This window comes from Hippopotamus amphibius, chromosome 1 (genome assembly GCF_030028045.1).
Source record: "Hippopotamus amphibius kiboko isolate mHipAmp2 chromosome 1, mHipAmp2.hap2, whole genome shotgun sequence".
Lineage (NCBI taxonomy): Eukaryota > Metazoa > Chordata > Mammalia > Artiodactyla > Hippopotamidae > Hippopotamus > Hippopotamus amphibius.
Window position 1 is genome coordinate 163,147,434 of NC_080186.1, and position 16,044 is coordinate 163,163,477.

Here is a 16,044-nt window from a genome sequence, read left to right on the forward strand (position 1 = left end):
GATTTAAATGTAAATACTCCTACCAAATGTTTTTACAGTTAAGCAGCAGCTTGATTTGCCACTTTTTTTTGTTTGTCTTTTGATTTGCCACCTTTGGTTACAAGAAACTTGGTTATGAAAATAGTTTTCTCAATTTGGGATCCAAACTTTGTCTTCCAGTAAGACGTATTATAAAACTGCAAATTTGTATTTGAAAATAGTTTGAATGTTGGAAGTAGGACAGTTGACTGTCTAGGCTCAGAGTAAACTAATGACTAAATGAGGATATATGCTGGTTGTCTTTAAGTTGGGTGTGAAAAGTTTCTTGGTTGTGAAATGTATTCTTTATTTTAAAATACAGGATTCTAGTAGCAAGATATGTGATTTGAATGCCAACACTGAATCAGAAGTGCCAGGAAGTCTAAGTGTTGGTGTTCAAGGGGAAGCGGCATGTGTCCAAATTCCACATTTAGATCTGAAGAATGTTTCTGATGGTGATAGATGGGAAGGTAATTTTACCCACACACATTATTTTCCTGATAATGTTATTTGTAACTGAAATTACCCAAAGCAGTAATGAGATTACTGCCCTTTTCTGAACAACCTTATTCATTTTTATTTGATTCATATTAAGAGTGAGTGACTATTTTTATTCAGATACACTAATGAAATTATGCGGCAACTATTTCATTTGAACTAAAAGTTCTTATTTGATCCATTAGCTCTGAAGATGGATATTAAAACTGATGAAAAAAAAATAAAATCAAGGATAGGCTTTTGTTAATTGTTAAACCAGGTGCTATCTCCCAGTTTTTGAAAGTCCAGTGTGGTAGGACTTGGGTATCTCACCACTTTAAACAGAGGGCTTATATTATTTATATATAGCTACCTTTTCTTTATAATCATCAGGAATACATTTAAAAAGAAATTATCTTCAAGGGTAGTTGTAAGCTAACATTGTACTGTACCCCTGTATCTTTGTGTTAGGTTATGAAGGTATGGGAGCAGGGTCCTAACAAATTTTACAAAGGAGAGAAATTTTAATTTGAAAAGCAAGCCACATGGGTATATGTATTTGTCAGAACTCAGCAGATGTATACTTCGGACTTGCATTTCATTGTTTGTAAGTTTTTTTTAATCAAAAGAAGCAAAAACTATAAATAAATACTGAACTTCAGTGAATGATTTGCATGCAGAAATGTTTATGGGGAAGTATATAGGTATCTACAGTTTACTTTGAGATTCGTGAAGAAAATAAGATGGTTAATGGAATGGAAATGTTATAAAGCAAGTATAGTAAAATGTTAATGATAGATCTAGGTGATTGGTATATGGATGTCCACTGTAAAATTCTTTCAACTTTGCTGTGTATTTGTAACCTTTCAAATAAAATGTTGGGTGGGGAGTGAAAGTAAGCAGCAAATTTGGATCCAGGAGGCCTCTGGATCATACACCTTCCTATGTTAAGAGACAAGGAGACCACTCAGAAATCTTACAGTTATATATTTGTCCACTTGGATGAAGATCCCTTGGTAATCTCACTTGGGCAAATTAGCCAGTGACATACAGTGGCAGTAACAAGAGGAATTGCAATGCCAATACCACAGATTCCTTTTGCCACCTTGAGTCTATGCACCTGATCACAGTTGGAGCTTTATTTATTTATTTATTTATGTATTTATTTTTAATGTATAGCTAATTTTTTAAAAGCCCCAATCAAGTCATTGTGCCGCTCTTTACTGCTGTCTTTCTGCCCCTGCCCCCCTTTTGGTCTAGATGTTTGGCATGCCCATTGGCATAGTATGTGTCTTAACTTAGACTAAATTAGGACGTTCTCTTCCATTTACTTTGTTCTGAGTTATTCAGGATGTTTGGAATTTATGAAGATGCTCCCCAGAGTTAGGGATATGTTAGCATTCTGGTGGCAATGAAGATCAAATGTCCCTTTTAGTATTTATCCTGGCATAGTCACTGAAAAGGAGTGGTGGTCAACAGAGCATCCCTTGAGCTGCAGTAGGAAAGGAGTCTCTGAAAAATGAAGCTGGGATTCTGACAGAGGATTTAATGCCGCTTCTTTTTGGAGGATGCAGATAAATAGCCCTTTACAGTTTTTGGCCTAAGGGTTCTGACCTTAAGTTTTAAGCATAGAAGACCATTTGTTTTCCATTGTCTGGGGAGATAGGACATTCTCTGTCCAGCTTCAGCTTTCTGGAGGCTTCTCCAAAGAGACTCTGATCCTAGGCTCTCTTCTGTTGCCTTGTCAGAATCCACCCTTTAGGTGGTAGGGAAAGTAGGTCACTATATACTCCTGATCCCTGATTTTCAGTGTCTGAACTGCCCTGTTAGCTACCTGACTCAACAGCTGTGACAAGTCCATGTAGACCTCCTTCTGACTCTTCCAGGAATAGGGGCCAGTGACTTTTAGAGAGCCAACAGCAGTAGACATATCTGAGTGAACTTCTCAACCATGAACTCTGCATGTGCTTGGGAGAGTGGCTGTTAGCAGACCATGTTGTTCTTTCCAACTGTGCCCACAATACAGATACTGATTTTCTTCAACTAGGAGTTAAGATATTCTAAATATTAGTCTTCTTTAAGGGACCAAATTACTTTAGACCCTGTATACCTTGGCATCAGAGACATACCCCACTTGAAATGACTCTTAATAGAGAAGTAGGGTGACTTCAAATGGAGGACCACCTCACTCTTCTTAAGTATGTGGGTTTTGTTTTTTTGTATTGTTCAAAGAGTAGCCAGCAGAATGCAGTTAGCAGGCAAGTAGCACATGTCTGCCACCAGTATGCATTTGTTGCAGCCATCCAAAGGTCTTGGTTTCTAATGGAAGTGGACAACATCTTTACTTCAGATTATCTCCTTCTGACTCTTGAATGAAATACAGTAGGATCTTTTCAAAGAGCAAACTAAGGGAAATATTTTTCTGTCAAATCATTTATACTGAAAAGCTTCAACAGTACCTAAGTTTCCATTTCTTCAGTTTTATGTTTGAGTTTTAATAGAACAGCACTACTTTGATTTTTTTGCCTTGCTTGCTGAAACGGAAATGTATGTTTGTGTTTGTTTTTAAAGTTTGGTTAGTAGTAATTTCTTTGAATAAAGTTTTTGAGCAGAATGCCTAACTGGTTTTAGGGAAATGTTTTTGGTATCTTTGGTTTTGTGTTAGTTATGTGTATGGTTTGTTCTGACTGTGCTGTGTGTTCACTTTAGTATTTTTTGCCATTTTTTCCATTTTATTAGCGTCATGCCCTATCACTTTTCCCCTCATTGATTTCAAAACAATGCATCTGCAGAGAGATGGGGAGGGTAAGTATGGTTCACCATAGTTTAGCTTTATTGCCTTTTTATGGTTCACGTTGCTTGCCTTTTTATTAGCCCTTCTCCTGCTGTCCCCATATATTAGGAAAACTGTTCTGGGTTAAAAATGATACCCAGAAAATATTGTTTTTGTTAGTTCCCTCTTTTCTTAAAACAGGAAATTTCTCGTAAAATGTTTATTACCAGTTACTTATTTTCTGGGAAGCAGGTACAAGGGTTGTTTTGAAAATCACTTTATTGCTGGGTTTATCATGGGATTGCACGCTTTGTACCCAATTTTTAGTTATCAGATTGGTCTGGGCTTTAAAAACTAAAGTATTTATTCTTATTACCCTGAAAAAAGTGTAATGCTTTAAATTGCTAAAGCATAAAGTTAAACTAAATTAGTAGCAATCATAGCTATTGTGTGAAGAAAAAGAAAACATCATTCGTGATTTTTGACACTGTCAAGCCACTTTTGCATCCTGAAATACTTAACTCATTTTTGCTATTAAAGCCATAGCATCAAAGTTTTACTTTGTAGTTATAAAGTTAATGTGTAGATGGAAAAGTCCCAATCCCCACCCGAATCCAGTGATACTTAAAGATAATTTTATATTTGGAGTATATTTGTGGATTGTGTGTTTATCTGTATGTGTTCTATATGTAATCAAATCTTATTTGTGCAAAGACATCAAATTTCTCAACATGGCTTCATTTGAGAACATACAGGATAACTCCAATAAAATAAATGTGTTTAAGAGGGAGCAGTGCTATTAAATTTTGTCTTGGTAATACTTTTGGGTGATTAATTATTAAAATATGTATTATACACAGGAATCCTGTAGGAGAAAATAACCACCACAGTTTAATGCTAGAGGCCAGGGACTGTCAGGTGAATTAGCTGCTTGTTTGGAAAGGTTAGGATTCTTTTGGAGTCCAAGAACTAGCTTCCACTTCTTAACATAGTTACTTTACAGTGAGGGACAGTATATTTACCTGGCAGCATTTGACTAAAGTTAAATTCCTAACTAAGGACTGTTAAGTGTTTACTGTTTCTAAATGAAGACTTTCCCCTACTTGAAAAATAACATTATAATTTTAAAGAGCTTGACAGTGTCCCTTCTTGCTTTGTGACTGGGTTCAGAAATTTAAAGTGTAACTCCTATGTGAAATTAGAACTCTGAGCTAAAAATGAAGCTCAGACAATTTTAAACTATAGTATGCTTTATGAAGACCCTAGTATCCCATAAATATTATATGAACCACTACATAATGATAAAGGTTTAAAGAATGTATAGTTGATATTGTGTGACTTTTTTTTTTCATGTGGAACCAAGAGACCCATGGTACTATTCTTTGTGTTTGTTTTGCAGAGCCATTTCCTGCTTTTAAGTCTTGGCAGGAAGACTCTGAGTCTGGAGAAGCTCAGCTCTCTCCACAAGCTGGAAGAATGAATCATCATCCCTTGGAAGAGGACTGTCCTCCAGTATTATCACACCGGAGTTTAGATTTTGGGCAAAGCCAGCGTTTCCTGCATGATCCAGAAATGTTGGATTCCTCATCTAAAGCACTTTCTTTTGCTAGGTATATGATTTTTACATTCTTATAGGAGGTGAATCCTATCAGATACCCAGGTCCTTTGAGAGATTTTTAATCCTCCACACCTGCAGTTGAGAGCTTTCTCCACTATTTCATGAATCACGGTTTGTAACTTTTTATTTTGGATGCCCCCAAATTCTGAGTTCATTAAGGTACTTAGGGTTTGCTCTCTAATAAGACATTTTTCCATGGTGTCTTTATTCATTTATGACTGAAATGTAGAACTCTGGAAGGGAAGCTGCAAGTGGAGCTCACCAATCCCAAATGTCTTTATTGTCAAAACTTTAAATTGATCCTGAAAGTTAAAACCTTTCCTCTGCAGTTTGAACACCAAAAGAGCTCTGAGCTGCTAGGTGTCTGTTTCTTTTCTGCCTTTGCCCAAACAACTTTTGAATGATTCCAAATTGTTTTCATTGCTACCTGTGTTAGCTAATTTTGTGGTCTCTAATATAGTATAAGTTTCTTTATACTACCTGTCCTTTAGTGTTAGGGACTTAATTTCACTTTAAAAATATACTTCTTGGTAATAATATCATGTTTTATCAGGGTAATAAGAGAGATGGTATTGATAACTTGAAATTTTAACTAACAGTGTTCACCTCTTGTTTTAATTCAGGATTCGAAGATCATCTTTTAGTTCAAAAGATGAAAAGAGAGAAGACAGAACACCATATCAATTAGTCAAAAAACTTCAGAAAAAAATCAGACAATTTGAGGAACAGTTTGAAAGGGAAAGAAATAGCAAGGTAAATTTGTAGCATTGTCCAGTGTGAGGTAGATCTGTTGAAACTTGGAGGACATTCTTTGGAGAGCATTAATCTCTCTCTTTCCTTAGGAGAGAAAACAAATCTAAGATGCCCAGAGAAATACTGATCATATAGATCTGAGATTATATAGATCCTTAGCCTTCTGATTCCAGACAAGTATTCTTGCCATTGCACCACTGCATTTTTATATTTCTATTGGAAAACAGCTTGTAGAATTCTTAAAGCAAATACTTTACATTGACAAATCACGTTAATGCTATTTCTGTTCCCTCAAAAACCACAGGTAGCCAGGCGAGGTGGGGGTGGAGGGATGATATTTAATAATTAGAATGTGTGAAGTGGAAAAAGTCCTACACTTGAAGTCAGAAGACCCATATTCAAATCTAGCTTCTGCCAGTTGACCCTCCTCTGAGACAGCTTTACTTAATATCTTACCCTGTCTCCTTAAAGATGAAGTGAGGATTGAGTGAAATCTCTGCTGTGGGAACTGTAAAATACTATTTGGGCATAAGTTAAAATAACCATTGGGACTTCCCTGGCAGTCAGGTGGTTAAGACTCCATGCTTCCACTGCAGGGGGCACGGGTTCAGTCCCTGATCAGGGAACTAAGATCCCACATACCATGCAGTGTGGCCAAAAACAAACAAACAAGCACACAAACAAAAAAAACACTGCTTACCCACAAAGGTTTTAATGATTCTGTTTCTTTTTTTAGAATTTCATATCTTAATTTTATTGAGGTGTTAACAAATCTCTTAAAATATTATCTTTATGAAAGAACAGTGCGAGTCTATGAGTAGATTTATAGTCATTGTTTTAGGTTAGATCATCTGGGAAGCATTCTGAGACAGAGATTTCAGTGCATGCGATTTCCAAGGGAATGTTTAGGGAGAATTGCAGCTGTAAGGAGTGAGGCCAAGAGGAGAAAGTAGACCTGTGATACAGTTGCTTTCTAGGCCTTAGCCTGATTCCAGTGTTTCAGGCTAGGATGGCCACTAAGGATTGACCTGAATTGAGATGTGGGGGACAGGCCTTTTTAATCCCACATAACAGTCATGGGGATGTGGGCTACTCCAGAGGAGGGGTTGTAACCTTGGGCCAGGCAGCTCCTTTGGGCAAAGGCAATTCCCGCGGGGGGACTTAACACAGGTAGGAGGTTGATGAGTGTCTAATCAGTGATTCTGTTTTCTTAATTTTTCAGCCCTCCTACAGTGATATAGCAGCCAATCCAAAGGTATTAAAATGGATGACAGAGCTCACCAAACTGCGAAAGCAAATTAAAGGTATAAAATATACCATTTTTCTAATATAATTGCTTTTTAAAATATTCTTTATAATAATATCTGAGAATTATAGTTATAATTTTTGATAATTTTAAATCTTGGACACTTTGGTGAAATAAAAGTTCTCTTGTTCTTTTATTAGCTATGGTCAAAGTGGCAATACTATATTCTATTCTTCCAAATGTCTTTCATTTTTTAAAAAAATTAATTAGCTTATTTGGCTGTGTCGGGTCTTAAGTTACGACGCACAGACTCTTTGTTGTGGTGCGCAGGCTTCTCTCTAGCTGTGGTGTGTGGGCTCCAAAGAGTGGGGGCTCATTAGTTGCGCTGCATGGGCTTAGTTGCCCTGTGGCATGTGGGATCTTAGTTCCTCGACCAGGGACTGAACCTGCATCCCCTGCATTAGAAGGCAGATTCTTAACCACTGGACCACCAGGGAAGTCCCTCTTTCATGTGTTTTTACTAGTACAGTCTTTTGAAGGGTGCCCTAGATTATATATTCATAGGTGGTATTGTATTATGACATTTATATGAAATATATTTCAAATATTGAACAATTTTGGGTTTGGGTAGGTATTAAGAATTTTTGGTGGGTATTTCATCTAAGACTAAGAATAATCATCAGCTATTTATACTACAAAGACTAAATTGTAAGTCTTCTTAATCAAAAACTAGGTCGTGTGTTACTGGGTGTCAGCCCAGTATAGCAGTTACTAAGGTATATTTACTTTGTGGGTGTTTAGAGAACATGCTTTTTAATAATTGTTAATACCTAAAAAATTATCTGTACTAAGTGTGGGTTTGTAATGTGGAGCATCACATTTTGGTTTATTTGTTTGAATTTATTCAACAAAAATTTTCGTGTCTGTAAGTACCAAGTACTTGAAGACATCTGAGGTTGCAGTGAATGAGACAAACAGGGTCCCTATTGTCATTGAGTTTATTTACATTATTATGGTTAAATAAATTCTCCTACTTCTTTAGAATTTTCCCTTACAATTCTGTCAAAAATTTCCTCGTTTAAAGCCAGTTTCCATCCATTAGTAGAAATCACTACCTTGAATGTATTACTAATGAGTGTCATTAAATTATTAGCCTCCTAACTAGTTTCCCAATTTTCTTCCACTCTTATCATCCTATAGTACATTCTCTGCATAGCAACCAAGTTTATCCTTTATAAAAACTGTGTTACTATCTTGTTCATAGCTCTTCAGTGGGCTTCTTTTTCCACTTAGAATAAAGTCCAAACCCCTTACCCTGGCTTTCAAGGCCTTTTGTACTCTGCCCTTTGCACATTTTATCACTTTTCCTCATTTTCTGTTCCTTAAATATGTCGTGGTTTAGGGACCTTGCCCTGGCTATTGCCTCATTTGGGGAGAAATGTTCTTCCCCTAAATCTTCTATGATAGTTTTGCTCCTTTTTATTCCATGTTCAACTAGGATGTCACCATCTCAGATAGGCCTTCTTTGTCAATTTCATCCAAAGTAGTTGCTCTTCCAGAAAGCACACTTCTTTAACATTGTGACATCATTCTATTTTATCGTCTTTATAGCACTTAGCAGTCATTGAAATTATTTTGTTTATGAATCTGATTACTTAGTTTTTGGTTCTTACTACCTGAATTTATGCTCCATGACAACAGAGACCATGTCTGTTTGTTTACTGCTGTATGCTCATCAGAGCATCTTACTTTAGTAAGCTTTCTATGAATATGAGTTGAAAGAAAAACCATACAGTTCTCTTGATATGTGTATAATTTAAATATTCATGTGACCTTGAAATAGCTGAGCCTGTGTATTGTTGATGTATACTTTACTTTTGCATGTCTTGCATCTCTTTTTACCTAGCTGTGTTTTAGCTAAAATCAGTATTACTGATCTGTCCTCTTGGTTTTGAAATGTAGATGCAAAACACAAAACCTCTGATGGAGAATTTGTACCTCAGACACGTCCACGTAGTAACACTCTTCCAAAAAGCTTTGGTTCTTCTCTAGACCATGAAGATGAAGAGAATGAAGATGAATCACGGGTCATTCAGAAGGAGAAGAAACCATCTAAGGAAGCAACACTTGAACTTATTCTGAAAAGACTGAAAGAGAAACGTGTGGAGCGGTGTCTTCCAGAAGATATCAAAGTAATCTTGAGCTATGTTCTTGCCCAGAATAGCCTTTAGAATCCCTGAAATAAAATAATTACAGTAGTGGTATATAAAGATGTCTAGGTAGTCTGCTGGCCTGAGTCTATTCTTCAGGTTTGCAGTTATAGAAACATGTTTTTATCAACACAGCAGAAGTGCCTGAGTCACAATAATAAAACTAAAAAAAACTAGAATATGACCTGTCTACTTATATTGGTGGCATTTGGCAAGATGAATGTGTTAAGAGCATGAAACATACCTGAGTTTGAGTCTTGGCATTGTACCTTAGTAGTTGCATGTATCAAACTCATAGCTTATGCCAGTTCCTGACTGGTTATATTGTGGGCATCCTGCCACTGAGTCCCTTCAACAGCCACGTGACTGTGATTACATCCATTAAAATACTAAAATAGTATGATTATGAGGACTAATTGAATGCATTTTTATGAAGAACCATTGCTTAGTAAAGCCTATGCCTAGGGCAGTCCTGGTCAAAGCACTTGGCAACCAGGATCATTTATCAGATGAAATTTGATTGGAGTGTACAGAGGTAGATGGTCTCAGGTGAACTTTTGTCCAGGCAGTGATGAATCCTGATGTGCATTCCTATCTTGACAACAGAGTACACGTCATGATCTAAATGAATGTTGGAGTCTTTCTCCCTTCAAACAGAGCTGGATTAGAAATTCTAGTCACTCCCCTCCCCAGTTTTTCTTGATTTTGCTTTTATGTTATACAGCCTCCTCTTCTCCTCACTCCCTTTCCTGTAAATGATTTGATTGGATAAGCTTTATTCAAATTCATCTTCCTAGGTTTAAGGTTCAAGCTTGAGGTTGAAATCACAATTTTTACAGAGTCTACACCTAGCTATCCTCTACTGAATGTACATAATAATCTAACATACTTTTTAGAGGATGTATGTATCCACTGATTTTCTCTTTTTTATTTTGTACCTCTCATTTTCATTCTGGTGACAAACAGGGTAGTTTTAACTAGTCCTAGGAGTAACTGGAGAGTGTATTTGGGTTAAAGTGTATTCTGTGGAACATTGGTTCATTGGTATGTTAATAGGTCGTGCTAAGGAACAAAGGAAGAAGGCACTGTGGGCAAATAAATTTGGGATTCCTGCCTACTACCATTAGAGTACTAAGAAATGTGAGAAGAGTATCTTATTTTCAGTATAAAGAAAGTACCAGATGAAGGGGAACTGCAGTCATAGAGTAGAAGTCTAGGGTCACAAATTGAGATTGTTGAGCTGTTTTCAGAATCTTTCCACTACACTGCTGCCAGAAGACCTGTGCTTGTGTATGCATGTGTTTTGTGTATGTGCCCACACACAACAAAATTATAGTTATACTGCTAATAAAAAAGATTGTGTGCAAAATTAAATAAAATAATAGGCATTTATTTTGCTTATTGTGTGCTGAGCAGGCACTGTGTGAATGCCTTTATAACATATTAACTCATTTAGCCTTCATTAGAGCTCTATGAGGTAGGTCAAGTATCTCCATTTACAGGTTAGGATGTTGAACAAAAAAGAGGGTAGGTAGCTTACCCAAGGTCACTAAGTTCTGGTATTCATAACTTATTCAGATAAAATATAAATCAGACCACCAAAAGGGGTTTGGTACCTAGTTACTAGAAGACCAGATTCTCCAGGAGACTGAAAAATGTTGCCTGCAAATCCATAAGCAAAAGATGTGTTCTTATTAACCTAAGCTGAAGTGGTAATGGGCGGCCCTTTCAACGAAATTATTTACATTGTGCAGGTGAAGGGAATGATGCTGCTAATGGAGATTTTTTTTTTTTTTAATTCTAGAAAATGACAAAAGATCATTTGGTAGAAGAGAAAACTTCTCTCCAGAAAAGTCTTCTTTATTACGAAAGTCAACATGGAAGGCCGGTAATGTCTCTCTTGCTGAAAAGATTTGATTTTCTGTCTTAAAGAACACGAATCACTTCTGTGGCCCAAATCTTCAGAGCTATTTCATAGAGCATTGGCTTCCTACATTTGAGAGATTGCCTGCTTATTTAAAATAACCTTTTAAAAATTGGAGGGAAAGTCATATTGCTTAATGTTTTAGAAATTTTATATTTCTGATGACTAGGTGATTTCCATTTTTCTTGCTTCAGGTGACCAGGGAAGAAAGGCACATTGTTAAGCCTCTTTATGATAGATACAGACTTGTAAAACAGATGCTGACAAGAGCTAGCATCACTCCTGTCCTTGTAAGTAAAACACGCGAGTATTTATCTAGTTCATTTTACCAAGACCTACTCTTTTAAAAAAATTATTATGGTGGTATACTGGAGAAATACACAGCTGAGGTAACAAGAATTGTGTATGTAAGGTGAGGTTATGGTTTTAAAAGAATAGGAAATTAGTAAAAAGTGCCTACTACTATCTCCCAGATACTCTTGTAAGCATTTTTAATCTATGATTATGTCATTAAGTCCTGACAAGTCAAGTCACAACAGGTAGAGGATGGTAGCCTCATTTCACAGATGATGAAACTGAGACTCAGGAGTGATGTGCCCAGGGTCACCTACTTGTAGAATTAAAAACTCATATTTCAGACCCTTGCCTAATTTCTTTCCATTTAAATTTGTGTCTTTGAAAATACATTACTTTTGTGATAGCCATCATGATGACGTTCACTTAATTGCACAATAATACAAACTGATTTTTTTTCATGTTCATCATTGTTAGCAAAAATGTCTTAAAATAATACATATATATGTGTATTTTTTTTGAGAAAAAGTGAAAACTGTAATACTTACAGGCATATTAAGTGCTATCCCCAAATTAACCATTAGATGGTATGCTCCAGGTGTCTCTCAGGCTCAAACGGAAAAAAGCATGTAGCCCATTCTGCATCATCTCTTAGGAATTAACTCTCTGGAGCTTATGGTTTGCTTAAGCTTGCAGGCCATTTTTATGTTGATGGCCTCTTGGAATAGGGGTTCCCTTGAGGCTTTGACTCTCTGGCTGCTTATTTTTAGAAGGTTTGCAGTAGCCTTCTGAGCACCTTTTATTTAGCCCTTACATAAAATTCTTTTTTAACTGGCTGTTTTTTTCAGTTGGCCATCTCTTAACAGTATTTAGATATAATCAATTTTCTTTGAACAATGAATGCTGTATAGTTTATACTCTTTTCACACATAAGATAGTTTATTTAATACAGGTTTAATCTTCTGATTACAAGATATTTTTGTGTGTCACTGACATTTTCATAATTCCATAATAGTATAGTCTTTGAATTTATTTATGAAAACCATCTTAGAATTCCACAGGTTTGTTTTTAAAAATTGAGTCTGTAGGAAGCATTTCTAGATCTTATGGATGCTTAAATATGACTATCATAAAGAGAAATTTGGAGTCTAAAAGTTAAGCCAAAAACAATAGGAAAGAATTTTTTCCAACAGATGGTGCTAGCAGTTCCTCAAAAGTTTAAACATAGAGTTACCATATGACCTAGCAATTCCCTTCCTAGTATATACCCAAGAGAACTGAAAACATATGTCCCCACAAAGATTTGTAGACAAGTGTTCAGAGTAGCATTATTTATAATAGGCAAAGTGTAAAAACAGTCCAGGTGTTCAGCCAACTGATAAACATAACGAGGTACATCCATATAGTGGAATATTATTCAGCCATGCAAAGGGATGAAGCACTGATACAAACTACAACATGGATAAATCTTGAAAACATTTATGCTAAGTGAAAAAAGCCAGACACAAAAGGCCACATACTGTATGATTCCATTTATATGAAATATCTAGAATAGACCAGCCCTCTGAGACAGAAAGTAGATTATTGTTTGCCATGGGCTGGAGAGAGAGGGCTAATGAGTATAGGGTTTCCTTTTGGGGTGATGAAATGTTCTAGAATCACTTAGTGGTGATAGTTGTAGAACTTTGTGAATATACAAAAGCCACTAAATTGTACACTTTATTTTTTTCTTTCGATCTTTATTGGAGTATAATAGCTTTACACTGCTGTGCCAGTTGCCCCTGTACAACAAAGCAGATTAGCTGTATATATACATATATCCCCACATCCCCTCCCTTGTGAGCATCCCTCCCACCCTCCCTATCCCACCCCTTTAGGTCATCACCAATCATCTAGATGATCTCCCTGTGTTATGTAGTTGCTTCCCACTAGCTATCTGTTTTACATTTGGTAGTGTATACATGTCAGTACTACCCTTTCACTTTGTCCCAGCTTCTTTTCCCCCCCTCCCCTTGTCCTCAAGTCTGTTCTTTACATCTGCATCTTCATTCTTCCTCTGCCACTAAGTTCATCAGTATCATTTAGATTCCATTTATATGTGTTAGCATATGGTATTTGTTTTTCTCTTTCTGATTTACTTCACTCTGTATGACAGACTCTAGGTCTGTCCACCTCACTGAACACTTTAAAAGAGTGACATGAATTATATCTTTTAAAAAAATATTTATTTATTTATTTATTTATTTATTTGGCTATGCTGGGTCTTAGTTGCGGCATGCAGGCCAAATCTTTGTTGTGGCACACGGGATCTTTTAGTTGCGACATGTGGGATCTAGTTCCCTGACCAGAGATTGAACCCTGAACCCCTGCATTGGGAGTGCAGAGTCTTAGCCACTGGACCACCAGGGAAGTCCCAGTGGTATATGAGTTATATCTTAATGAAGCTGTTATTTTTTAAAAAAGGGTTTAAAGGGGTCCTCAGACCTAAAAAGTTTGAGAGCTTTGTTAAAAAGAAAAATGCTTCCAATTAAATAATTTGTAACACTTTATTATTTAGAATTTTTAAAACATTTATTGAATGAGCTCTTTTAGAATTACCTAGACATAAATTATCATTTATCACTCTTACGCATACGTAACAAGAAAAAAGCAAAAATAAATTTAGCAAGGAATTCTTAAAAAATTTTAAACCGTATGGTTAGGATTTTGAAAATAAAGTTTACAATCTGTTAAACTTTAACTGTAATAGTGAAGCAATCTTCCTTAAACACTTTTTTTTTTATTTTTTTTTATTTTTTAATTTATTTTTTTATTATTTTTTTGGGGGGTACACCAAGTTCAATCATCTTTTAAACACTTTAAATACTTAAAGTGTACCCCATTTGTATGTTTCTTGTCACAGGGATCTCCATCCACCAAGCGAAGGGGTCAGATGTTACAGCCAATCATAGAAGGAGAAACTGCTCATTTTTTTGAAGAAATCAAGGTAATCCTTGAGAGAAATTATTCTCTGGTCTTTTTCCTAAAGGAAAAGTTGAAATCGTGGCATGTTTGATTCTCCGTTTGGATGTATTTTTAGGAAGAAGAAGAAGATGGTGTTAGTCTGTCCTCTGAGTTAACTGATATCTTGAAAACTGCTGTACAGGCACAGACTTCATTGGAAAACTCAGAATCTGATGTTGAAGAAAATCAAGAAAAACTGGCTCTAGATCTCCGATTGTCAAGTACTAGAGCAGCTTCTATGTATGTATGCTGGTTTGTGATTTTAGCCTCTTAATGTAATAAAATTTATAGGCAGAGAAATTCAATGTTAAATAATTGAGTACTTGGAGAGAATGAATACAATGCTTAAGAAATATACCCACTTTAAAAAGTGTGCTTTACAAATACATGTTGTCATTCACATTTTCTTTATTGAAAATCAGTGTGTTTTAAAAATTAAAAAAAATTAAAATCCTACATTTGCTGTATGACAAAGTGCCAGAACCAGCTGAGAGTTATCTGTTAGTTTGTGCTCTTTCAGCTTTTTACCTGATGTGGCCTTTGATTCTAATTCTTAGCCCTGGCGTCACTTTAGGATCATGTGGGAAGTTGTTTTGTTTTTGTTTTAAGTACTTATATAGAGTCCTACCAGCAGCTATTCTTATTTAGTTGCCCAAGGTGATACTTAAGATATTGGTATATTCTAAAAGCTCCGCAGCTGACTTGATTTTGTAGCCAGGGTTAGAACACCGTTAAGAACATAATGAATCAAAAGTGCCCTTTCAAATGTTTTCTTCCCATTTCAATTTTTAGGCCCGAATTACTGGAACAACTTTGGAAAGCCAGAGCTGAAAAAAAGAAACTACGTAAAACATTACGGGAATTTGAAGAAGCATTTTATCAACAAAATGGAAGGTTTGTTGAGCATCACAAAATTGAATCTTCTTTCTTCTTAAACTCACAAGTGCCCATATGTTGAAATAAAGAAATATATAAGAATAGAAATAAACTGTGCATATAAGGATGTTAACATAGAAAATAAAAGTGAAAAACATTCCTTTATACTTTGCAGCCCTGCAGTTAATGGAAAGAAAAAGAGCTGGAGTAAGCAGCATCTGACAGAATATTTCAGAATTGTCTTAGAGAATGCTTGGTTGGGTGGCAGTTATTTTGTGTTCCTTAATTCAGTATCCTAATAGTATCCTCACGATTTTGGAAGTGTTTGTGAAATGAGATCTCCTTTTAGAAAGGGTCCCAAACATGAGTGGTATCCTAACTAGTTTGAATTCTTATACTGAGACCATTGCTGCTTAGGCTACATGTTGGGTCATTCTAGGGCACATATTTCCAAAATGTGTATCAATCAGTGTGGCAGTTACGTGGCTCCTGTAATACAGTATGGCAGGTGCCTTTATCTAACTGGATAATGCATAGTTGACCCAGTGGGACTCTTTTAAAAGTAAGAAAAATATATTCTAATTCAGATTGTGGCCAGAAATGAGGATTAATTTATCTCAGGCCTCAGAAAAGTTTTTCCATGTTACCAGATGGTCTTACCAAGCCAACAGCTCTACAGTCCCCCCTCTTCAGTTTTGCTTTGCAGTTTCAGTTACTCCATGGTTAACTGCGGTCCAGAAGTATTAAATGGAAAGTTCTAGAAATAATTCATAAAGTTTAAATTGTGTACCATTCTAAGTTGTGTGATGAAATCTCATGCCAGCCCACCCAGGATGTGAATCATCCCTTTGT

General features: G+C 36.1%; 1 protein-coding gene across 12 annotated transcripts in view; it reads left to right on the top strand.

The window, feature by feature from the left end:
- The window catches only part of FAM13B (family with sequence similarity 13 member B), a 117,026-nt gene that overhangs the window by 97,301 nt on the left and 3,681 nt on the right, over positions 1-16,044 (top strand). For 5 of the 12 annotated variants that reach the window (XM_057734108.1, XM_057734113.1, XM_057734177.1 and 2 more), the window contains 11 exons: positions 341-488; positions 3,235-3,300; positions 4,668-4,878; positions 5,510-5,639; positions 6,862-6,943; positions 8,848-9,077; positions 10,900-10,983; positions 11,214-11,309; positions 14,216-14,299; positions 14,393-14,556; positions 15,109-15,210. In XM_057734108.1, the coding sequence (XP_057590091.1) occupies positions 341-488; positions 3,235-3,300; positions 4,668-4,878; positions 5,510-5,639; positions 6,862-6,943; positions 8,848-9,077; positions 10,900-10,983; positions 11,214-11,309; positions 14,216-14,299; positions 14,393-14,556; positions 15,109-15,210 (1,397 nt within the window). The remainder of the gene's footprint in view (positions 1-340; positions 489-3,234; positions 3,301-4,667; positions 4,879-5,509; positions 5,640-6,861; positions 6,944-8,847; positions 9,078-10,899; positions 10,984-11,213; positions 11,310-14,215; positions 14,300-14,392; positions 14,557-15,108; positions 15,211-16,044) is intronic. The other 7 variants (XM_057734121.1, XM_057734157.1, XM_057734198.1 and 4 more) reach the window with 5 other exon arrangements.